The sequence below is a fragment of the Sparus aurata genome, chromosome 15, assembly GCF_900880675.1.
Source record: "Sparus aurata chromosome 15, fSpaAur1.1, whole genome shotgun sequence".
Lineage (NCBI taxonomy): Eukaryota > Metazoa > Chordata > Actinopteri > Spariformes > Sparidae > Sparus > Sparus aurata.
In genome coordinates, this window is record NC_044201.1 from 29,289,003 (window position 1) to 29,315,672 (window position 26,670).

General features: G+C 42.6%; 1 protein-coding gene across 2 annotated transcripts in view; it reads right to left on the bottom strand.

Annotated features, from left to right (window-relative positions):
- The window catches only part of nrg3a (neuregulin 3a), a 333,275-nt gene extending 316,273 nt beyond the window's left edge, over positions 1-17,002 (bottom strand). The window contains exon 1 of one of the 2 annotated variants that reach the window (XM_030442122.1): positions 14,512-17,002. In XM_030442122.1, the coding sequence (XP_030297982.1) occupies positions 14,512-15,235 (724 nt within the window). In that variant the 5' untranslated portion in view covers positions 15,236-17,002. The remainder of the gene's footprint in view (positions 1-14,511) is intronic. The other variant, XM_030442123.1, reaches the window with a different exon arrangement.
- Positions 17,003-26,670: the final 9,668 nt, after the last annotated feature.

Sequence of the window (26,670 nt, forward strand, 5' to 3'; positions counted from 1 at the left end):
ACAACAAGAAAAACCAACAGTAATCATGACGATGATGACGATGCAACATTTGCACAATTTTGCAGCTTATCACTGGAGCCCTGCATCGCTTCAAGTGGTTAATGTTTATTCATGCTTCTCTATCTGTGGCTCATCCATCAGCTAAAATTAGCTAGTTATGTTCAGGATCTTTAAATGTGGGCACAACGACAACAGGCGTGAACAGTTGGTAGCGTTGGATCATATACTTCAGATACGTCAGAGTGCATCCGGACGACGTTTGCAGAGCTGACAGTGGAAGCGGCTCAAAAGCGACCCGTTGTGCATCAAGCACAGATCAGATACTAACATGGAGGCCAGTGATGACGTCACAGTGGTTACTTTTTCATATCTTTTACCGCACTCTCTTATTCAAACTCCATCTGAAGAGTAGAGTGCTGCTACAAGATAGACGGTTGGAAAACGACCCATGCACTTATGTCCTTAACTTCAAGGCGCATCATAGTGTTATGCCAGAAAAATGGTCAGAAGTCAGCGTGTCCGCCTCTGTACAATGTTTCCATCACAGCCGACTGGAACTGCTGCACTGCAGTGACGCGGGAATGAATGACAATTGTTCATTGGCCCATTAAAGACAAAAGCCAGATGCCAGTGAGGTTTTGTTCTGTCCAGTGTGACGGGGATAATGTTCATAATGGTTTACAGAACGGACTAATAACCTGAAAAGCAACACACACACACACATACATACATACATACATACATACACACACACACACACACACACACACACACACACACACACACACACAGCAGTCACATCTTGCAGCATTGTGTCGGTTATTGTCCGTATCACCAGTCCATACCATGCAGGCAGCCGATGCAATCAGCGCTTAATGCAATGATGTTCTGTGACTGCGGTCTGATTGACGCCTCTCTGAATCATCCTGCATTGACCAGCATCATCTGGCGATGGCATACATTTCGACACCACCAGTGTGCAATTACATTGAAATTGGATGATTACACATTGAATGCACAGCACAAGAGGCAGTGTACCATATACACTGTGAGACAGACACAAACAGTTGTGGAGGCCAGTGAATGCGACCCAGTGACGGTTCAGTGACAAACCTGTCGCTGTTGGCATTCAGTTTGGCAATAGTCGATTTTAACAGGCGATACATTCCTTGACGTTAATGTATCTGACTGAGCGGCTGTTTGTTGTTTGGTCCTGAGTGTGAAATCCACCCAGCTGCTCTACAGAGTGATGGACTTTCTGTGTCCTCGCCTCTCTTTTCTACTGTTTCCTTGTATTAACACATTCTTTCACTCTCTCTACTGTACTGTCACACTGCATCTCCCACAGTCCTTTGTCTTCATTTACTTGCCGTGTACAGAAGTGTATGTCTCCTTTAGCAACACTTTGTGCATCTGTGTGTGTGTGCAGGTTGTGTTTTCTGATATAAACTGTATTCTACACACATTGACAGGAGGGGATCTTGGTTGTTGGACCTGGTGAACAGTATCTAACCACTTTACAAGCTGACTGCTCAGTGTTTCAGATCTGTGTTTGACCACTAGCCTATGAAATGTGTCCACTACCGGCCGTGTGTTAGTTTGAGCTGCAGATATGTTGGTGCGCAAACCAAAATCAATCAAGTCTAATCCAATATGAAACCCAATAGCCCTGCACCACTCTAAATTTAAACCACCCATAAGAGCTTGACCATAATTCATTCACACCAGATCGAGGATCGACATTAAATTGTATTTACTCATAAACAGCAGCCACCTTAATACACTTGACTTCTTTTCATCGACATCTATACGTTGTTACCGGAGAGATGAACAAACAACAACAATCCTGTTCTGTAGAGATCCCTTCAGTTGTTTTATGTTCATCAGCTGAAGTGCAATGATGAAATCAAAATGAACCATGCAGTAACAATGTGTTGCATTTTTCTGAGCAGTGCTTTGAGGGACATCAGAGGGATTTTATTTTATTTTTTTGGATTTTTTTGTTTTTAGCATGAATGGCCATCTGGTATGACACACAAAAGCCCTTTTCTGACAGCATTGGTTTCAGCAGGGTAGGTTAGGTCATTTGTGTGTGTCACAGATGCAGCCAGTGATATTAATCCTGCCCGGATCATTCCTGTCTGGCTTCCAACTCTGCGCATATTACAGACTGAGGACTGTAGGAGAAAAACAACAATCATTTACGGCTGTTATCAGATAACATATAATGTTCTAGTAATTTTCAAAACGATAGTATGTCAAGGCCTTTTGTCGTTCAAGGATTCAATCCTGTCTGTTTTCAGGTGGAAGCCGTACAAACCTTCTTTCTGTTAAACTAACACAGAGAAACAACTGCAGGCCGTTCTGTTGCATCGTCAGACTTCTGTTGCATGTGCTAACTAGCTAGTTACTGTGACAAGCAGCAGACATTAAGCCCTCATATCCCATAAATAAATGTGCCACCGCTGCAGCTAGCAATTTGGTTGCTAACGAGCAAACCATATTGTATCCGACTGCGCTCGCCACTTTGCAAACAGCTGACACTGCTAACCCCCTGAGCCCTTTTCTATAAACAGCATCAGAACCTTGCCATCCATCACTCGCCACCAAATCAACTCCAGCTGGGTGTAATGTAAATGTAAATGAACTGAGTGGGCAGAGAAGAGAAGATGGAGGCAGAATGAAGGGAGAGTTCAGTGTTGCTAGATGGATGAGAGAGGCTAGTTTCCTTTTCCCTTCATCTCGCCCAGTGGAAAGGTTTTCCTCTAACCAGTTCTCCCCCTCTGCCTCCCACTGCATTCTCTCCATCCTTACCGTTCTGTTTTTACTTCCCCTATCGTCCATTTTCGTCTCCACTCACTCCTTCCTCAACTTTTTTGCTTCCCACTCAAACCTCACAATTCCATCACCCTCCCACTCTGTTTTTTTGTTTCTTATATCTCCCTTTGTCCACCAAAATCCTGACTCACACAGCCTGCAGGGAGAACGCAAGGAGTCCACCTGCCATCAGTAGATCTGTGTCTCTTTCAATAACCCACATGCAGACAGACAACCCACCAGTTCACCCCACTTGTCAAAGAAAGTCTCTCTCAGACAGCTGTCAGGTATGTCCCGAGGTCACAAAGAAAAAGCAAGAAACAGATGAAGAGAGAACATTTAGAGAGTGATGCAGAACATTAGCGCTGAAACAAGTACTTGAATGACAGAAAACTAATCGCAGACTATTTTGGTGATCATTGAAGTCCTCCGTCACACTAAGACGATCACTTTTTTACCGGTTCCAGTTTGTTGAAACTTGTCGACGTGAAGGTGAAGGTTTGCTTCTCTTCCCTGTTTGACGTCATTGCACTTTAAATATATCCCCTGCCATTTTTAGCTCAAAGAATTAATCAAATAATCCAAAACATTACTGCCAAATGTTTCAATAAATAAAACATTGACGAGCAGCCTGAGAAGGACAAGAAGTAGGGAAATCCAAACATGGAGTGGCAGAGGGACACGGTCAAACATGTTGACAGAATAATAATAAACGCTGAGCTTTTCTACGGATAAATGATAAATACTGATACTGTCTAGACACAGACGCACAAACACATGCTCCATGTCAGGCTCCAAAAGGGAAATGATGTAACCATCTGCCCCAAGGGCAAAGCTGAGAGGACCAACGTCTAGCATATGACACCACATACCAGCGATGTTTGTGCACGCATGTGTGTGAGATTGAGGTGTGTTTTCAATCAAGGTGAAAGTGACCTTCTGGAAAGCCTCCTGCTTCCTCTGGAAAGCTCCTGCATGGTAACATAATAAGTAATGTGCGGTTAAACAGCTCTGATTTCTTGGAAAACCAACCTCCTACATCTTCAGACTCACATCATCGAGGCCTCCGATTGCTGTTACTTAGCATAATAAGAGACAGTGGAACGGCAGCATCCCCGAAATAAACAAACACAACACAGGAAGTCATTTTTCACTGGGCTTAGCGTCTTAAATCCTCCCTAACTGTAATGTTTCCAAAATAAGACCATCTTCCACTGACACTAAAGTCGCCGTCTCGCCTGTCTCCTCTGTGCTTCTTTGTTCTATTTCCTCCAGCGTTGTCAGCTCCAAGGCCTCCACCAGAAAAGCCAGCTCCACACAGCCTCCCAGAGAGAAGCTGGCAACAATCTTTGAAGCTAAAAATAACCGCAGCAAAATGCAGCGAGCTCGGGATAATCAGAACCCACGCCCATATGCAGGCCCGCTCGCTCACTCACAGGGCCGCCTGCTAAACTGCTGAGTGGCAAAAGACCTGGATACAATCACACTGGGATCAATATCTCTTACTGGGCAGAGAGGATGGCTGAGGTGGCTCATATAATGTGCATGAAAAATATGCCACCAGACACCGACACACCCACATGCGAAGAATCATTATGTACAGCTAAGCAAGAGGGAGGATCTGCAGGTACTGATGTCAAAATTAATGGGCAGGAAAACAGATTCATTAGATTAGCTCGAGGTGCTCTTCAGTCAGGCCCTCATTCCAAAAGATCATTTTCACAAACAATAGTCTTAAAACACCCCCCGGGTCACTGCTGCAATAATACGAATCCTTTACATAATATTATAACACTTTTTTTTTTCAGCTAACCTATTTAACACACTCGTATTCTGCGACGTCGCCTCCACATCATCACTCATCATGTTGGAGATGCACTGAAGCCAGCGTATGTTTGTGGCTGACGTAGAGATGAAAATGTCTGCAGCTAATGTTTCTGCAAACTGCCAATACGTTCACATGTGTACGTGTCATTGGCTAGCCAGGTTTGAGACGACAATGACTGGTATATTTGGTGAGAAGTGCGTATGTTTTTACACATAAACATAACAAGACCGTAAGCACAGCGTTGACACAACATGAAACTGAACCTATAAGGTAAACTCACAACATAAACACAGTTTCAGCATATTCATGGCTTGTTTGTGATTCTTGGGGGCAGAAACATTTACGATGCGAGCACACCATGCATGCGTGACACATGCTGGAAGCTAAACAACATCGTTATCACACGACCTTGAGTGTGGCGCCTGAAAAACATAAGGCCACACGTGTGCTGGCTGCAGTCGGAGTGTTGCAGACTGCAAATGCTAACGCAACAAATGCATGAAACAACAGGAGAGAGCTGACCACGACCGCGGATTATCGGTCTGACAAAGCTTGCTTTAAAAAAAAAACTCTGGTGCCTGTGCTGGAAAAAGTACTCACTGCACAGAACGGTCCCACTCTGTGTTATGACACTATTTATATTTTTGTGTTTTGTGTTACTAATGCATGAGCACTGAGTTGTTTTGGGTAAAAAAAAAATCCCTCATATTTCAAAGTTGATATTTATAGAACATCTTTTATAATAAAAGACACATTTATATGAGGATCAGTATCATTTATCCCCTGTTCATGGTCATATAGAGTTACACAAGGAGCCGCTGGTATCTCTGAACATGAGGTGTTCATTTCACTTTTACTCATTTTGAATTGATAACAGTTCACATTCTTCTTGTTGGACTAACTTTTGTGAGTTTGTGTGTATACTACAACTCTTAACGACACTCCGGCGAGTCCGGTCAACATCAGCAGAGTAGCGGTAAAATGAATCAGACGAGCTGACCTTGAGAGACAGGCGGCGAGAGACATGAGGGGAGAGAGAGGGAGGGATGGCTCGGCAGCGGAGGAAACAATTCAATCATACCGCTCAGCCCATGAAAGAAACCATATCAGACTAAAACTGGTTCAGGCCTGAATTGTTGGGCTCCCTGCTAGCTCAGTGTACACTGAGGTTAAATAATCACTGTCTAAGCATTTTATCTTCGCTAATAGCATTGTTTACTGCCAGGTGCCAACAGCATAATGAGCAGAAGGCAGGGGGAGAGGCTTTTCTTCACACCAATGCATCACCGGCGCATTTTTAATGCTCAAAGCATAAAAGTGAGGGAGGTCAAACTGAGTCGTTTGAATGATATGACCTACAGCTGATGTCTACATATGTCAGATGATAGATTCGGCATGGGATATTACAAAATCTGTCTTCCTAAAGGATTGTTGGATGAAATGACACACAGACGAGCATAGAAATTCTGCAGATGTACTTGTGGTGTTGTGACAGAATATTTACCGAGCGTAATGAGTCTTTCAGATCAAATATAGCGATAAAATCGGGCCATGGACCTTTGAAATATTTAAGTCAAGGCACTGCCTTTAAAGTTCTTCCCTAACCAAGTACACATTAACTTATGAACTGAACTTGAATTAAATACTGTACATTTTAATTATTAACCTCTGAATATGCTTGCTTGATTTGGATAAGTTACGCCTTTGCAGTTTAGATCAAAGTACAGCACATGACGGCTGACCCAGGATGTATGTGTGACTGTTTCAAAAACATCACATAGTGTGAGTGTTTATTCAACCCAATCTCCAGAATCTCAATGTATGTTTCTGAAAACCACAGACACGTTGCAAATGTACATTTTCTACATTTAAAGTGTTAAACATCCACTGATCAGGTGGATAGTTTGAGTTTCCTGCCGAAACAGAGAACTGAGCTGCAAAACTAGCTGTTGGCTACAGTTGAACTCCTGACAGCAGTCTGATATTTATTTGCTTACTTGTGTTAATCGGTTTGCTGCTGAGGGCCAGCTGACAGATTTAATAAGAGAGGGAGCCGAGGGTGGGCTGTGGGGAAAGAAGGTGAGGATTATTGCCTCCGTGGAAACCTCTCTTATTTAATTACCCACAAAAAAATCAATGTGTTTCTTAGTCGCTCTGCGATGTATTGTATCACATCTGGAAACAAATAATAGGTTTTAGGCTTCATTTACATCCTGTTTTATCTGAATTTAAAAAATGAATACAAGTAAATATAAGAAAACCATAAATCAAGAGTTTCAAGAAAACCTTGGTACCAACTGAAAGTTTGCAACAGAGCATTTTAATACACGCAACATGTTTCATACCTGATGAGATGATTATTTTATGAATTTAATCATCTCTAACAACAAGAAACGAGAAGAAACCCAAACTTGTATTAGTGTCGGTGGAGTGGAAACATTTACGATTGGGCATTTAACCTGTTGATGACGGGGACGTGGCTGCTGCTACATGGCTGAGCTGCTACTAGTGCTGTCACTGTTAAAGCAAATTAATCTTTATTGTCTCATTAAGAGCCTGAGACATTATTTCCCATTAGCAGTCAGAGGTAAACACCTCAGAGAGTTCGTACAATCGAGCAGTTGGCTAGCAGGTGGCAGCCTCCTCTGGAGAGGTGGCGCAGGGCAGGTGAGTCCCAGGAAACAAATTAACTGTTCTTACATCTTGTCAGCTGCTACCTCTCTCACCACTGGCTCCAATAAACCAGAGGAAGCTTCATCTAATGAATGTAGCATGAAGCTGAGTTCATTATTAAAGGCTTCTCTGAAGTTAGCAGTAGCATTTAACAACTTTGTACTTCATCATCATCTGGACCGGGATGATCGATGTGTCGGTAGGGCGGCTGGAGAGAGCAAACGAGAGAGGAGTGGTAGATGGAGAATGTTCACCTTCATGAAATCATGGAGTAATTTACTTAAAAGATCTCAAACAATTAACTTCCTTTTCACCAACAAGAAAAATCCCCTTCAGTGTGGGGAATGAAAGGACGCCTGAACACCTCATTCACTGAAGATGTATGCATGTACCGGGAATTGCTCGGCGTGGGATAATTCGTCAAAGGGCCATCTTCAATTATTTACACGTTCCTCTACATATTGAACATGTTTCTCTTTCGCATCATTAATAATTCATCACTCATCCTCCTGCAAGACGTTTCATCAGAATGAATCAAAGTGACACTGAACTTTATTCTCATGGCTTCTCCGCCGAATTAAAACTCTAATCGGGATGGTATGACGGGTTTTTGATGCGTTCGGTTCGTGGTCAAGCTGCCACCAGCTGCATCACACATACACATAAACTTAACTTCTAAATGTATGCCTTCATCTTTTAGGATCAACTTCTGTCATCAGTCGTATGACACTATGGCAGCTAAATGAATTGGATCATGAAGAGAGCGTGGACATTTATCATTTAGATGCATGCAAATACAGTTGTAAGGTTCACGGACTTGTTGTTTACAAGACCCTTGAGATGGGAAGATGTTCTCAGCTTAGTTCTGTTTGGAATTCATTTCAGAGCCATAACTGCACATCATTTACCTCATAATGTCAGAGCTGGTTGAAAAATCGAAAGAGGAGAACACATTGTAATGAAACAGCAGTTGCAAAAACTCACTCGGACTATTAAGAAGCTCTAAAGTCATGGGCAAGGGAATTGGTTTACTTTTGGTATTGCATATTCCCGAACAGACATTCAGGACACCTGGATGGGACGCAGGGTAGCTGCCTCCCTGCCACATGTTGGTAACAACCTGAACTATCCAGCCGAGTCACCTGACTAAAATGTTGACGGTAAACATCTCTCCAAACCGCTGATATGTGCACGATTGTACAACACGTGCCACTTCACGTTCGCATTACATATACATGAATTGGATTCCGTGTTGGGAGGTGACGGAGATGGGGTGGATGCTGCGGATCACATATAGAGATGGTGTTACAACATTTGTATGTGTGATAACACTGGATGTGCTGACGGAGGCTGTGAGACAATTTCCAGCTGTGTGTTTGGTGACTAAATGTAAAATAAAACGTGATAGTCCTCGTACCTTTACTCAGGATAGTAACCCCTCTTTGCAGCCACTTTGCAGACTCGTATGGGTGATATAATCCCAGAAAATACTGCCAAAGTACTGTATAGAAATTGTGCACAATCGGTTTTGTGCATGTTGCGATTCAGTCACCATTGATCTGATATTACTGTTTCCTTGAAAGCTCTAATTATGTCCTAAGGAGCTCTTTCAGCTGCATGGAAGCAATCAGACTTCAAGGATGCTGCTGATTTCAGTTCTCAGTCACACAACAGGTCACTGCTGGGTCACACTAATTGAAAGCGTATAGACACACACATATGCTGATGTGGACACAAGCGTGTGTATATATGTGCAAGCGTGCGGGTGGGCAGTGTGCACGGACACACACATACATCCATAGAAAAAGCCCATAGGGAACCTGTTACTAAGCAGCTTACAGAGAATTAATCCAAGTGTAAAGATTGTGAGCCCCACAATCTTGTTTAAAACCTAAAATCTGGTTTAAAACCTAAAATCTCTCACTATGAGATGACCAGTGCAACACAAACATGTAAACTGATGCCCTCTGTGTTGGCCAGCAGTGATGGAAGTTAATTTCTGGCTCATTTGGGGGCATTTCCTGTGTGGCAGATGAACTGAAATGACTGAAGAACTACGGATATGTTTTCAAGACACATCATATAAGTATATTATTTTGCTTTGAAAGTACATCTACTGTAGTTGGATAGCAAACCACCAAAATGATGCCAGGACACATCATTACACAAAATATCTGTTTTCCCTAGTTGGCCACATTTGGTGATCATGGCCGACATGTAGCTGAGAGCAGCACCGTTTCCACTCCCAACTCATCAAAAACTGCAGCCTGGTCAGTTGCCCTGCACTTCAGAGTTTGACGCTGTTTCCCTCTGAAATCACTTTTTGAAGTACTCCTCTAGTGCAGGAGTTTAAAGAGCAAGAAACGTCAATGTCAAGGGCAGTCGGGGCGCTTAGATGGGTCGTAAATTGAACTTTCCTTCCAGAGAACAGGGTTTGTGTCCTCTTTGTTCTTAAATTTTGTTCTGTAAGCAAGTTAGCATGTACAACTTACGTCATGTGTTATGTTCCATGAGTTACAAGAATGATCTTCCCCCAACTGAAACTGTTTGACGTTATTATCAGTCCGAAGGTCATAATATGTCATAATATGTGAACTGTTGAAGTGTAACCGCATATTGCATATCTTGAAGGGAGAGGAGTTGTTACAGAGTCATAGTTTGAAGCCTAAGGCCACTGACCAAGCTGCCATATTTGATGAGTTGGGAGTGAGAATGTGTTGCTGGGAGACATGTCGGACAACATGTTGAGACCAATCCAAACACAGATTGTATTATTTCACATCCCGCATCGCCGTGCAAAGGTGACTGGATGGAAGAGGCCCAGACAAACTAAACAAGATATGTGCTTGATTCATGTTTACTTATTATGCATCATACAAAACACCAGATAAAACATGTGCCACAGCAAACACTTTTCATCACAATGCAAAAAAACATCTAATTTTGTCTTAAATGCCTTTACTTGTCTCCACAAACATGGATGAAGAATACCAGATGTCTCATCAAAAATATCCCAGCTTTGTCGCCATCAACAAAGCTTGAAATCACCCAAAGTCTCCTTAAAAATATCCAGTGATGTCATGCTGTTGAAAAGCAGTCTTGAATTTGTGTCACTGACTTGGCAGCCTTCTCGCCCAGCTGTTCCTCCACCACCACCCCCTCTACCTTTCAACATGAGGTAATGTGAATGTGATATGACATGTAGTGTGGAAATATCAATAAGGTATGTATGACATTTACACGCTTGAGCGTCTCGGTGGCTTGCATATATGATAACTGCCAACATTTTAATTTGGCAACTGAGCTGAGAAACTAACTGATCTTTTGAGCTGACAAACTATATATATATATATATATAGATATGCATTTCAATATGTATGTGTTCATGTAAAACAAAACATGGCTTGCTGGAAACTACATGTTTATGCTTCACCTGACATTTGCATATATGATAACTTCCAACATTTTAATTTGGCAACTGAGCTGAGAAACTAACTGATCTTTTGAGCTGACAAACTATATATATAGATATACATTTCAATATGTATGTGTTGATGTAAAACAAAACATGGCTTGCTGGAAACTACATGTTTACGCTTCACCTGACATTTCATCATCAGTGAAAGGTTGGTGAAAGTGCATGGCTCAGCGTAATATATCATACATTCTGAGATACGGCTTCCCTCCACTATACTGTCACAAAAACCAGCAATAAGGACCACTTTATTGTGTGTGATTGTCACATTGGTGTTTTTTAACACGCATCTAAACCATTTCCTCGGGCCTCTCCAACGTCCCCTTGAGGGATCCTGAAACACAGCCGAGAGAAAATGTTCCCTCAAATGTGTCACCTCAGAAAAAAACATCCCGCTACGGACCATCTATCAAAACAATCCTTCAGCAGTCAGCCTGCTTGTAAGCCCATGTAGAGTGCCTGTGACTGATAGGTGGGCTAATGTAATTCTGTTGCTTCCACAGTCATGGTGATGGGCTGTTAATCTGGATTTAGGTTTCAGGGCCACTGTCTGACTGAAACCTAATCTCACTGAGTGGCTCAGCACGGAGACAAAGACCTCAGAGTGCAGCAGGACGTCTTCTCAAGCTCGGACATGACAATCATATCATAATCTACAATCACAGACCGGTATCCACTGACATCCTGTGTGTCTTTGTTTTTTCTCGGCTGATATTCAGATATCCCATCATACAAATGTAGTCCGGGTGCCTTCTCATTATTGAATAAACCTTTGTAGGGATTTACTCATCACAACATTGACTCATCTGGTCTTATTTACTAACATTAATAATTCCCTTTTTTTGCGATCCCTCTGCATGCTTATGACCTATTTCAGTAACTTGCCAATAAATAGATTATCTGCTCAGTAAGGCAGCAATAAGTAATTCAATTCAAATGATGTGAACACTTATAAAACCCCAGGACAAACATTTCTAATCTACTTCCCCAGCTGAAGCATCAATGGATTACCGGTCCTAACTTGTAATCTTCAAAGGTGATGAATAAGGGCACATATTCCCACTTAGCTTGATTCAAGAGTTATTATCGCTGAAACATCACCTGACATTTCACCTGGCTGGCAGGTCACCTGGCTTCTGTATAATGGTATCATCTCTCCTGGGTCTGTCTGTCTCATTCTTCAGTTTATACCACAGGGATGGCTTAAGATTTTGTAAGGGTCCAACAGATTTAAATGTCAATCATGCTTTCAAAGTGACATTTGTGAGGAGTAAGACGTCTCGACTATTATATTCCTATAGTTGTCAGATCTTGACTTTTTGATAGTTAGACAAGCTAGAATGTCACCAAATACCACCAACGTTAAACTGCAACAGGAGTTCTGGAGGCATGAGTGCCATTCATTTCCTGCATAGCACATAACAGCTGGGACACTTCTGAGCCATGGATCGCTATGAAGGTTGAGTCACCAGGAGAAAGGATCTTTATAAAGATCAAGCTGTGGACGGAAACATAGACAGAAATGTAAGGAGGGAGGTCAACAACAACTTCCAGAGTCCACTTTATCAAAAAGCATCCATTCACAAAGATAAAAATACCATCGGCTGCTGCTAATGGAAAGCTAAAGCTAAACATACACACAGTGGTTAGCATGAAGTAACTGCGGCTCAACCAGTGGCTCATCCCACTTAGGAACTCTATTTGCTGAAGCAGACCGGTGAGAGCACCATAGTGAGATACAATCTTTAGTCCATCTCTATTTCGTGCCCCACAAAGATATGGATAGCATCAATAAGAGCACACAGATGGCCTACTCTACTTCAACTAATAGAAATGTCTTCATTTCTGAGTGCAAGCCAACACAGGCAATTCACTGATACCACATAACACATTCACACATAATGGATAGTTAATGTGAAAATGATGGCCTTTTCCAATCAAAGCAGCGTGCGGGTGGTGGAATAGAAGGGGTGGGAGGGTGAAGGGTGTTTAGGATTATCGAAGCGGTCGGCTGTTCTGTAGTGGCAGAACTTTTTCAGGAAAGCCGGAGAGGGAGTGACATTTCCCATTGGATATCCATCAACGGGGCTTAATGGTTTTCATGAGCACTTGCTGGAGAAATGACATTCTTTCTGTTAATGGTTAATTAATAAATGAAAGGATGTTGATGAATGGGCCCCATTTTTCCTCTTGGTAATGAAATGATACACATTTTTTTTCCCCCTGTGTTTCTAATTATCGGAGGGAACATTCTCTTGTGTAATCTGTAGACATTTTCATTATCATGGACACAAAAGCAGCAACCACACCTTTTGCATTCAAACAGGCAGAAGCTACGGCAGGTGGAATGGAGTGATTTAGTTTATCAATTATATAATAAATGGCTGCCGTTGTGTAATTATGAATCACTGGCTTCTGTACAACACACTAAAATGGCTCACCAAGGTGGACATGGTGTAGAATTAAATATTAAAAAGGTTGAAATTGTAAGTAATAGGATAGCAACAATACCCAAGCTTAAATGTCATGGCCATTTAGGTTAAAGCAGATTAATTCATATCATACTCTATAAAATATGAATTGACAGATTTTGTAATTAAGTTATGTAAATTGCAGGAAGAGACTGACTGGTCGCATCTGAAATGCCTTTTTCCACCTGTTTTCAGCAACATCTGCTGACATGTGAGGTGTTTTTTCTTTTTTTTTCCCACTGCAGACAGAAGGAAGAGCTCGAGGTCACGCTGGTAATAATATAACCCACTGCTGTCTGTACTGGGCAAGCCCGGATCAGAGGCACACACATTATAGGCAGAGGGAAGTCCAACACATAGAGTGACACCATTTTGAGAAACAGAAAGATTTATCATGGAGGAAGCTGTGTGAGGTGTGTGTATGTGTGCGTGTGTGTGTGTGTGTGTGTGTGTCATTGATTACTTAAGAAAAAAAAAAAAGGAAGGAAAATCCCTCCTGCAGCTCCAATCAATAGCATGTGCTGCACGGCATCACTCCAGTCAAGGACAGAGATGGTGCACACAAATGGATTAAAATACAATTGCTATCAAGTCATTTGAGACTCACCAACAAATCTGTTGCTGTCAGTTGTTCACCACTTTAACATTTTATTAACAACTGCATTATAAACCATGTGCACTTTCTCACACTCCTCCTTTGTGTCTAAGTCACAGTGCACAAATCATATTGCACACTGAACCTGTACAAAATGTACATGACTGACGCTTTATACCAACCCTTGTCCACTTTATGTGATGCTACCCTGACCCCACTCAATCTACTACCAAATACCATCCAAACATTCACTGCTGTGGCCTACTGTGTGCACCACCATTTTGAAGTCATGCCGTGATGCCGGAAACGGACGGCTGCTGCCTCCCATCCTTCCAGCACATGATGCAGCAAAGAAAAGTTTAACACAGCAGAGAGATTGAGCATTGAGTCCTGCGATCGTGTCACAGGTACAATATCCACAACAGGTACGTAGTAGAACCAGTGGAGAACCTTTCACACACATCAGCCAGTACAAGGGCAACGCACTTGTTGGGTGTTCAACCACGCAAAGTCTCAAAAAATCACTTCAACCGTTTCAGGACTTTAGTTCAAAGGCCAAAGATGTTGACCTCCTCCCTTCATTTATCAAATCAGAAAACAAAAATAAACTAAACACCAAACAGAATCGCCTTTAGTGATGTAAGTGACTTACGTGTTTTGCGGTGGCCGTGCGTACGCGTGGAGAGCGTGGTAGAGACCGCCTCAGGAGTAGTATGCTCGGGGGTCCACATCTGCGTAGAGTCATGGAGTACAGTTGGATTGGATGGTGAGGGGCTAGATGTTGCTGCTCCAATGATGAAGGTCGTCCGTGGCGCTGCAGTGGTCGTAGTAAAACCCGAAGGTCCGCGTCCGTTACGATGTACAGGATTCCGTGGGGTAACTTGGCTACCGGAGGCTCCATTCCCTCGAGGGTTTATAGTTGTGGTAGTAGCAGTGGAACGAGTTCTACCTTTTGCAACAGTTACTGTTCTAGGTGTCGGGTTCCCACCATCGACTGTAGGAGTAGTTGTGGTGGTGGTAGTATCAGGGCTTTTGGGAATCCCGCTTGGCTTAGAGAGGAAGATAGGATCCTGGCCTATCCGATTAGCATCCACCAGGTCTGTGGGCACGTAATCCCGTACTGTGCCGACGACAATCCATTTCAGTAGCATCAGGCTCAATCCAAGGCCAATGAAACCGATAAGTAAAGGGACCACACACAGCCATGTCTGCTGGCGAGGCCAAACGGCACAGCGAAGGGGACCCTGATCCTGGGCCTGGCCCTCTCCACGCCCCGCTGTAGCCCCTGAACCCTCAGGTTCCTCCAGGATCACCGCCCCGGAGACGGCTGCCCCAGAACACTCACTCATCCTTCCCTGCCGTCCTTTATGGCTCATTGAGGGTTAACCCTGTGATAGGCATCAGTAGCTTATTACAGAAAGGTTCCCTACAACGCCGGACATTCAGAAGAAACAAAATGAGAGGTGAAGAAATGGATACAAACAAACTTCACGGGAATCGGATGCTCAGAAACACGTACACGAATAAGTAATCCAAGGGTAGAGACAAGGGGAAGGGTGCAGGAGATACATGCATACACACAACCACAAACACACAAGCACACACACTCACACTCGGAGACACCCAGTGAGAAATGGAGGAGCTGGCGTAGACGGATAATCGCACGATTAGTCCGCGTTTAGTCCTGCCCAGCTCCCGATGTCCAGCTGAAGCAACAGCAAACTTCAAGAATGTTCACAGCAGGGTAAGCCAGAGGAGGAGAAGAAGAAGAAGTGACGCTTCTAACAGGGAGGAAGAGGGACAAAGAGAGATATGGGAGGGAGAGATGGGTGGGAAGGAACAGCTTTACATCTGTGCATGTGAGCTATCTGTGGCATCAATGTCCGGATGCCACTGCAGCAAAAATCCACAGAAATTTCTACTTCACATGCGTGTACGTCCCCTCCATGTACAATCCACAATGGGACAGTATTGTCTAATCAGGGGAGTGAAACTTGCAGGGTGGGTCTCGATGCTTCCCCACCCTATGCAAGACCAAAAAAAAATGAAAGATGCTTCCCAATGCAGCCCGTTCCGACAGCTTTAGCAGAGTCAGCGTCCCCTAGCTCCCAAAATGTGTCTCTTTCGTAACTGAAAGAGAGCGAGAGAGATCTGTCGTTTATGCCTCTTCCACACAATCTCCTCGGATTAATCACTATCTCTGTTTGCCCGTTGCTTTTCAATCAGCCTCTCCCTTTTTGAGGATTTTTTTTTTTTTATCACTCCTTGGATCCAAACCCACTTTTCTTCTTTTGTGTGTGCTCTAAATTCCAGTGCGGCTAAAAATAAAGCCGTACACTCCAATTAATTTTCCAGATCCAGTCGAAATGCAACACTTCAGTTGAGTACAGAGAGAGGTAGAGGGAAGGAAAAAAGAATGAGGGGTGTTGTCGCGCAGTGGTATCACAGGGCGGATAAATCTGCAACTGCGACGCGTGATCCCGCTCCTTCTCCAGCCGGCTGTGGATCAGATTTCCCCAAGCTGTCCGCTCAGCGCCCTGCTGTCTCAAAGTACTGTCCGTTATTACTGCAGCAAACACTCAGAAAGCCTCTTCTCATCTGTTTGAAGGAAACATTCCACCACAGAGGAATGAAATGAGGGAGGAAGAGGATGGGAAGCAGGGAGTGGATGAAATGACTGAAGCAGAATGAGCAGAAAGCAAGAGATAGGAGGAAAAACACAAACAGGAGGTCACAGTGTTTAAAAATATCCCACTGATTCTCTCTTTCCAAGAGGTGTTTTTCCCTCAGTCCCTCAAAGCCTGTGCTCTTTCGAGTCAGCCTGTGATTTGTTGGTCGAGTTGCCCGGCTCCTCTGCTCGTCCTTCCCTTCAGGATGCTTTCTTGAAGATGATTAGGAATGTGAGCCCCGCGCTGGGATGAGAACTTGCAACTGCAGCAGCGAAGGCTCCCCAACCCCCCGTGGGGTTCGCAACATCCGACGATGCAGCTGTCTTTACCTGTGGCAATTGTGATGCAGACGCACATACAGCTGCCTCCCCCGAGCTGCCGCCGCTGAGAGACAGGGAACGAATGAGAAGGGGGAAAAAAATGCAGGCACAGACGGAGCGGAGTGTGCACACTGGTAGAGCAAGGGTAAAGAGAGAGAGAGAGAGAGCAAGAGAGAGGGAGGGAGGGAGGGATGGAGAGAGAGAGGGAGGAGAGAAAGAGGCTGCACCTGCTAGATGCACCAGCACTGGGAAGCTTGCCCACCTCCGTTAGCAGGGAGGGGAGTGAGTAAAGATGCAGAATGCATACAGAAAAGTGGAAGAAAAAAAGGGAAAGAGTGGTGGAGGTGTGTGTACAGATAAAGATAATGACAGCGGGTGGGAGGCGAGGGGGGAGAGAGCTCTGCAGCGGCAGATGAGGCTGTTACCAGCGAGAAGCCTGCGTCCCAGACAGATCAGAGCAGAGGCACAATGCAGGAGCCGTCACTCACTCCGTCGGCCCCGCCCCCTGCTCGACATCAGAGGGGAGGCTGGAGAAAAGGAAGGACGGGGCGGTGGATTTGAACAGTTGATGTATCGAATGCCATGCTTGATATTTATGAGGATAGACAGGAACTTGGTCAGATTGAAAAGCTATAAAAAAACGACATGACAAACTGTTTGTTAATGCGATGATGAGTGCAATGACTCAGTCTTTCAGGGATAGATCTACATTTATGTAATGAAGTACATTATAAAGCCTGCTTATTATTTCTGTTGGATGTAATATCCACATCTTTGGGTTGTTTGGTTCAAAGATTCAGCTCACTTATTTGAGATACATGTTGGATTTTGGTGTCTTCTTCTATGTGGTGATTTTCTGTAGTTGTACCTTTCTTTTACAATGTAATAATTTAATATTAGCCGACTCATCAGGGTAAAATAATGGTAGTCAGTGTTTTCTGCAAACCACAGATGTGTTGTGTGTGTAGATGTCCATATCAACATTCCTACAAAACATGTAATATCATGTTCATTTTGCACGTTTCTTGACCTAACGTTCACATAAGGGGACCTCAGGACATTCTCAAGCCGTTCTTATGGCAAAAAACCTGCTATTTTAGGCCAGAATATTACAGTTTTTATTTTCATTTTTTTTCAGTATTTTCTTCATTGACAGTTGACAGTGGATACCTCTGACCCTGCTGTTCCCGTATCTCTATTATTTATCCTGTTCTGTTAATTAAATTCAATTAAAAGATACAGAAGTAAAGTGAGTGAAACTAAGGACAAACAGAGAAGGACAATTAAATAATAAATAGATTGTGACTCAAGAGGAAATTCTGTGGAGGCAAAACAGAGCGAAGACAAAAGACGAAAAACGTTTTCAGTTTCGCATCAACGCGTACTCTGTTATTTTAATCAGCCAGTTTGAATGGCTGAGCCTCAGTGAATCCAGCCCGGGTTCAAATCAATTTAACAGCGTACAGCACCGTGTAAAACAACCTCGGAGGTTCTTGTTATAAAGCAGTGCGCTCTTTTGTATTGTGACTTTATCTTTGTGGGCATGAGTGTTTGCAAATGTGTCCAGGAAACGATAGCACCACGAGAAAGACCCGCACTTAAAGTCATGCAGATAGCATCTGCCTGGAGTAGTGTCCTTCAATTGGTCCCGAGGGGAAACTCAAGGGATGCTGTAGGTTTTCACACGTCTTTCAATCTTCTGTAGCACAAGTGTGTCGTCGCACACGTCTGCTGAAGCAGCCAGGATGACACTTTGGTGGTTTCAAAGAACCGTCAATAATCACACTGGCAAACAGCCAGGCACAAATTAAATGCTAGCCCATCTGCACTTCCTCTTGATGAAGAAAACAGTTTTGGTAACATAATAACATAAAAATACATCCATGACTGTAAAGCAGAACAAAACAGAGGATTCAAGTCAGAAAGATGATCTGCAGTATCCAAATTCAGAGTGCAAATAGACCTGCTGTGTGTGTAAAAAGACTTTCTCAGATCGGCCTTCCTGGAACTCCAAAATTAACTATCCTACCTCTAAAGTAGAGCAGTCAGTAACTGACTACAGCAAATGTGCCGACAAGACAAACCTTAACTGTGTTTAATTATACCATATCATGACCTGTGCTGAATGAAGGATTAATTACATGTCCTCACCTACAGCTAGAGAAGTGTGTGTGCAGCGAATCCAAAGGTCCATATGACTTGGCCACAAACTCGTGTTAGCTTTGTCTTCATCATCATGTCATCATATCCAAACATGACCCTTTCAAATGATCAAATGTTGGAGGTAAGTGTTTCCTGCAAACCACTGGTAAGGTCACGTTTGTTCCTGTCTTATGCACCATATGGACACTTCAAATCATGTTTATGACCTGGTTGTCATGCTGGAAGTGGTGGGGATGGTGGTGGAGTTACAGGTGAGAGCTACAAACCAAGTGAGACACCATCCACCAATGGCGTTTTTATTCCTTTGTAACATTGTGTATCAGTAAGTATTGTGTTAAGTATTGTGTTTCAGTGTGGATGATAATCCTGCTGTCAGTTTAAATTGTCAGTCCCAGCGTGGTGTCTATATTTAGACTCTGCTCACAGTTTTATTTTAAAGCTTTTGCCCAACGATCGTTTATAGATGTAAATATCACATTCAGCTCTGCTGTTCTCGACTTCCCCCTGCCATCTGTTGTTTACCATCGAGCAGTATAATCCTATCATATATCAGAAAACAGTGTTAGATTATAGGGGTGTGTTTGTTTTGTATATTGTATGACCATTACGGGTTTAACATTAAATCTCCTACATCTCAAAACACTAAGAAAATACATATTTTTCATTTTCCAGTGGCCCCGAGAAAGTTGCCAGTTATTTCATGCACAAATTACAGGTTAGACTCTGTTTCTCTTACAATCCGCCCCGTAGTTATCCACTTTCAAACTCTTCCAAACTAGTAAATAACTAAACAGTGAGCACTTAAAAGCACTTAACATTTAAAGGGTTTTCGCTCTCTTTACCTACTCAACACTTGGTATTCTAACATAATATCAAAAATGACATGTGTTTGATTTAGGGAGCAATTGACCTTTTTTATTATAATACAATTACATTTACATTTAGGGCATTTAGCAGAAGCTTTTGTCCAAAGCAACTTACAATAAGTACATTTGTAACAAGAGAGAAACCGCGACATATCACCATCGATGGAGTAAAACAGAATATAGAAACAATTGTCGAACCCTCGTCTGAGGATCGTAACTGCTATTTGTCAAAGATTCTTTAAGTGCTATGATTGAAGTGCTAAGGATACCAACATGAACATGAAAATATAAAGAAAAGCGTGAATTGTTAGTTTAAATTATGCTTGTCAATTACTGATGTTTTGGGATGGTGACCGTCCTGAACTACGATCCCAAATTGCCGGTAGTGAGTTAGAAATAAGACATGAAAGAAAGGAAGATTATGGATGAATGGATGGATGGATGGATGGCACTTCTATCCAGCCCTCAGTGATAAAGCACATTTGTTACTGCAGTCTACTTCCTGTTCCATTAAGAGTGTTGGGAAAACCTCTCATCTTCTGGTTGAGCAGGCAAGGATGTGGGCTATTATCTGATGTTAGAGCTGCATGAATATTTGTATATCTCTGATTTAAGAGGCATCAAGATGCCACTCTGGATATTACTCATAGACCAGTTTCAGGAAAGCTGCAGGTCCATTTACCCACACAAAAGCATCCATGTTCACAGAGCAAAACCAAACGACAGCATGAACAAGGGCAGTGTTGCACAAGGCCTATCAGGAGTGAGAAGGGGATGAGTATACAAGACACCCCTCATCTGAAAAAAAAAAAAAAGACTCTGCTGATGCCTGCAAGGTTTTTGATGATCTTTGTTTTGATATCGTCCACATGACCAGGCCTCTCAGACTGCAACCTGCCTTTTAATTAAAGGGCAAACAAATGTATTTCCCCCAACATGACAACAATCAGCCCTTTTTCCAAAAGGTCAAAGTTGTAGTTATTTGTCCAGAGCAATACTATGTGCATGAGAGCAAGAACTCCGTTTAATCAGTCCCTCCAGGAATCTCACAAGGCATTTGTGATTGCAAAATTCAATCGATACCCGCATTAATTACAACAGCTTGCTTTAAACAGGTCAACACAGGTTGAATTAGTAGAGTCCTTGTTCATTTTTGAGGATATAGTTTGGCACCAAAATAATTCAACATGCAAAACAAAAATCAATCCTCAGAAAACATGCAAACCATTCCAGCTGCCTCATTCTGGTGGGTTTTCATCTCCTCGGGCAGCTCTGGCTCCCATCTTTGCATTCCTCCTACCCAGCTCACGAAACAAATTTGCATTATTTTTTAATTCGATTGAAGTAAATTAATTTAACTGAATCAAATTGGCTGTAATATTAAAAAAAAATACCTCCTCAACAGCAGGTTGGGGCTGCTCAAAGTAAAACATATACAAGACTTAACGAGTCGACCAATTCAAATTAAATCTGACAAAAACAAAGACCTTCACATTACAGCTGAATAAGGGCTTGAAAATTAGCTATGAAATGTTTCATCTAATGTCATTCCTCTTACAGTTGTGTCCTCTGGGTCAGGCCGGGTCATGTGCTTGGGTTCAGAGTGTCATGAGTCACACACACAAACACACACACACACACACACACACACACACACACACACACACACACGCATCCACGCTGTGATTTGTCACCTCTGATGTCCTCACGGCTTCTGACACTGTGCATAGGATTAACTCTCATGATTTATGGAGGCTGGTTAAATTACTGTGAGTGCTCCCCCTAGTGCTGATGTCCGTTTTCTGTCCTATTGTGTAGAAAATGTACGCTTTGTTTGCTGAAAAACTTGGAGACAGTTTGTTTTCCCTTTACCAAAGTGACGCTTCATTACGTTTGGGGTTTGGTTCTGCAGTGAGTGACACTACACAAAAAGACGCAAAACATATTTTACTGCACCAAACCAATGTGGCATTTATTGTAAATAATGTCTAAGTGTAAAATGTTCAATGGTGGCTTGACTGTTTTATAATTAGAAAATCAATGGCTTGAAACTCACCTTTTAGCCCCCATTCATCCATTCTACTTAAACTACTGGCGAAAGCAGTTTCCTCGATTACCGCTCTGGCATCAAATGGAAATTTCTGCTGAATCAATGCAAATACAGCCGTTGTCAGAGCTCACACCCTGGAGACCTAATGATAAGCCCCAGAGGGCAGCCTACACACATTGACTTTTAAGATGGAACAGTAGGGTCAGAGGTCGGTGCATATCTCTTGCCATTTGTGTAACAATAAATCAATTATAAAGAAAGGGGTTGCAGTGAGGAACCAACAGAGAAATGTCCCAGATAAAGCAAACAGGGTCTGATGAACCCACTGTTCACATGTTCAGCAACGAAAAGGCACAACGACAAAGTTATTGACGAGGTGGAAGAAATGAAAGATAGTCATTATTAAAGTTAAATTCATCAGATGTACAGACACGTGGCTACAAATAAATACAAATGTTGCTCTGTGATGTGTTATAAAGACCCGCCAGTGGTCAAAACATTTAAAGCAGCTCTTCAGGTGTGGCTGCAGATGGCAACCAACTAAACCACCCATGTCTCATCCTACCTCATGGTGAATGATTAAAACTATTTTAAAACATGCAGAAGAGCCACCAAACCGACATTAAAGAGCGAGCAGGGATGGAGCAGATTGAGCCTACCAGTGCCTCATGTACAGAAACACATTGATTCATAGTTTCAGATGTATACTGGAATAAAACTTGAATTGTTGTATTCCACGTATGCCCCTAAATCATACACACTGGTTTAATCTTCTCTTCTCTTCTTCTCTTTCAAATCAACAAAGGGTTGTGACATATGGGAGGAATGGTTTCCTGGGAGTATCAACACAAATAAACCCAGAAACATCTCCTGAGCCCGCTCCCCCTCGGTGAACCTCATTAGCGAGGGCGAGGCAGCTGTCAACAGTGACAGGCTTATTGAAGGCTTCTCTAACAAAATCTATTCACAGGGGTCTGATGTCGCACATGAATCAATGAACAAATGAAGGATGAGGTGCACCTCATGGTTGAATTAGTGTAAGTGTAATATAATGTTCGGAACATGTCATTAGTTCAGGGGATCTCTAGCTGATAAAATGGCTGTATGGTTGGCCGAGGGGGGTTTTCAGGATCTGGACATGTGCGGGGTCATGATCGTCTTGTCCTCACGAGCTTGTTTAATTGCCAGTCGGAGCTCTGAGCCTCTTCTGTGAAACCTTGATCATTATCAAACATGTTCAATAGTTTTACTGGCAGCCTCGTGGAGTGAGCGATCGAAGAAGCCCGACCCAAACGACAAATGTCACATCTCACTTCACTGACGGGTAAACTAAGACGTCCATAGATGAAGCTGAACCTGGCCTCGTTTCAATTAATCTCATCTGCATTTTTCATTGTACGACGTGTCACTGTCTCAGACATTATGCGGCTTTTTAGGCAACAAAGGCTTGCCAAACTTATTATGTCCATGATCACGCTGCTAGGATCTACTCCAAAGACAGACAGTTTAATTCAGAGCTCTGTCGCTTGTTCCACTGCACAAATAGAATAACACATCTGTAATCCTCTTCTTCATTTGGCTTCTTTACCAATTTGTAACAGCTTCTAGTCAGGACAGTCTGACAGTGTGAAAAAAGTTGAATAGACTCAGAGAGAAGAGCACGGCAACGGCCTCTCTCTCAACGCAACAGCCAGAAACAATTCAAACCACGGCTGTGTTTACGTCTCAACTATACATTTCTTTAGGTTCAACTTTCAATTTATGGTGTGACAACGCTGTGCTTATAGTCAGGTTAGGTCAAGAATCATCAGTTTCACACTTTAAAATGCTGAAACATCGCCTCAGACAGCAGTTCCTGGTCCCTGGTTCTGCAGTCCTGCCCAGCTTTAATGCCAAAACCACTCCCTCCAAATCCCAGCGTTAAAATAGACTTATTATCATGTAATATGAAGGTTATGTAACATGTACAGCCCATCCCCAACAGTATAACGATCACATAGGTCGCCTGTGAAAGAAGCTGATTATGACCCATTTGTGTCTTGTTAGACGCCGACCTCTAGCCGCCATAGTAAAGAGGAAGTCAGGTGAAGTGTTATAAAGTGCGACATAGTCTGCATAGGAAGAGGACGGTCAGGTTAAACAAGTACAGGAGTTTCAGGAGACAGCTGTTCAAGTCCCCTGTGAAACCAAACGTCAATGGTTCAGTTCGGTTCAGTTCAGTAATTTGTATCATCCCAGATGGGAAACTAGATTTGCAGTCAGGGCAAGTACAAAAACAAACAGCACAAAAATGTGTCCCGAACATTGAAAATCTCTAAAATACTTTATTACATGTGCAGAGTAAGCAGGGTTACTGCACCGGGGATCTACAGCCTGAGGGAAGAGTTTCAAACTCAAAGTATAGAGAGTGAGTTAGTGAAGTCTCATATAGACCTGGTCCTCAGGGGGTCTGCAGGACACCGTCACAATACGGCTCAGGTGGAGTTTGGGCACCATACCAGCCAATCATAGAAAAACTAAGAACATATTCAATAATTTACCAAGATATTTCATATTTGGAATTTTATAGACACGTATCAGAGAAATGTTGAAACTATAGGTATGACAATATTCTGGCAACAGGTCGGAAACATTTCCAAAAATGTTTTGTTAATCAGCCATTATCATTAACTAAGATCATTATGAAGCATGGTATTAAGAGCAGCTCATCACAACTTAGCATAACCATTTGCATACGTATGTTTGGCTTGATGAGGGTTCAGATGTGCTTCACTGTGAAAAGATCTAATGAAATTATGATCTGCACTGTATTGAAACAAATCTTCATCCACTTCTCGGTCTATGAATTATCAAATGATTGCTTGTTTACCTATTTAGCAGACACAGAGTAACATTGTGTGTTTCTGCCCTTTAACTGATCTGAGTCCAATGTGCAGTCTCCTTTCAGCTTTTCTGGCCTCTACTCTTTTCTTCGGGAAATGTGTGTCTCTTCTAATCCACTTTGTTTCTCATCTAGTCGCTGTCCGTCTGTCTGTCCATCTGTCCGTCTGTCTGTCCGTCTGTCTGCGTGCTGTTTGATGCTGGGCAGCGCAGTCAGTTCATCAGAGCCTCATCACTGCGTGTTGACAGCAGCGAGATTAAACCACACAGCAAAGTGAAAACCAACCAATGAGCTGAGAGTCGCTAAGACCCTCGGCACTGTAAGACAATTCCCTGTGAGTAAACATTACGTGTGTTCATCTGACAAACTTTAACATGATGGAAGCTGATTTTCTGTTGAGTGATGCTCTGTTTGTCTCTGGTAGCTGCTAGTTTGTTTGAGAATACACACTTTATCATTTTCCTATTTTCTTTCACCGACTCTTCAGAGTTAGTAAACTTGGCAGCGTAATCTGTTTCATTTCCGTGACAGCCACTGATGAGGAGGGGTCATTGTAATGCTGGCAGGTAGTGACAGTAACAAAGACATTCAGAGAGACTGTCTGAGACAGATGTCTGGAAATAAAACATCTTGACTTAAAATGACACACACCTGCTTTGCACCTTGTTGATGTTTTTTTTTGGTTTTGAATAAGAAAAAGGAAACCTGTCAGCGTCCGGCATCCATCCTGCATGCAGTGTGTGTGACTCACAACGCGTCTACGACATCCAAATCAGTCAAAAGGCAGCACACGTCCTGAAACCTGGCTTATCGTTGATTATGCAAACAGATCAACCTCAGAATGAATTTCCTTTGCCCTCATTTTATTTGTTTGTTTATGCCTCCCATCTCTGCTGTTTCCTCTCCGCCCAAAATTGCTGTTGTTTGTGTATAGATCCTGTGTTATCTCATTAAGCCCTCCAAACACTCCAGCTGCCTGAAGCCTCCATTATTCTTTTTATCTCTGATTAGGGATTCTATTAAAAAAGTAAATGAGGTCTGTAGGGTCCGTGTTTTTGCCACTGTTTTTTTGTTTTTTTTGTCCATAAAAGTAAACGCTTGTCGTGACCACGTGTCTTTTGTAAATGTACATTGATTTAGAGAGGTTCATTTAACTGAATGGAACCATTAGCAGCTAAAGGCTTTTTATATCAATTGTCATTTAACGGTTAGACTGGTGAGTCATTGCAAGCAATCATGGCTCGAGCTATTTTCACAGCCATGCAGTGAGCAGCTGTATGAGCTCAACTGGAATACGGATGTGAGAATATTTTATACGATCCAAGCATGAAAGTTATGTTGTAAGCCTGGATCGCCTCCGTTATTTACCAGCGTGACTGCGACAGAACTGAATAACATTAAGCGAACACACTTTAGGTGAAAATGACATTTTTCCAGTCAATTTCAGGACTTTGTGTCGATAACATCTCCTCTTTCAGATGCTTTTAGGTGTTTATTTTAGTTCAGATCTCTGTTCTGAACATTTATGCAGATTAGCGCTGATTTAATCACATAGCCTGATATCAATTTTTGAACATAATTATCAGAAAACCTACAAATAATATAAAATAATGTATAATTAAGGTAATTACAACTTACTGTAAGTAATCAGCTGGGAAAGTTTCACGGTGATATCTTTTACTTAAGAATTTTACCCTAATTACCTGCGATGTCTCCATATGTTTGCACTGAGGCAAAGACTCAGAGCAGCAGTGAGAGAGTGATGCGTGGGCTGAAATGAGTCTGCAACACACGGAGCTCTTACAGAGAAATCACAGGCATTAACAGCAGTGGAGCTGAGTTACAATGAGGCTGATTAAACC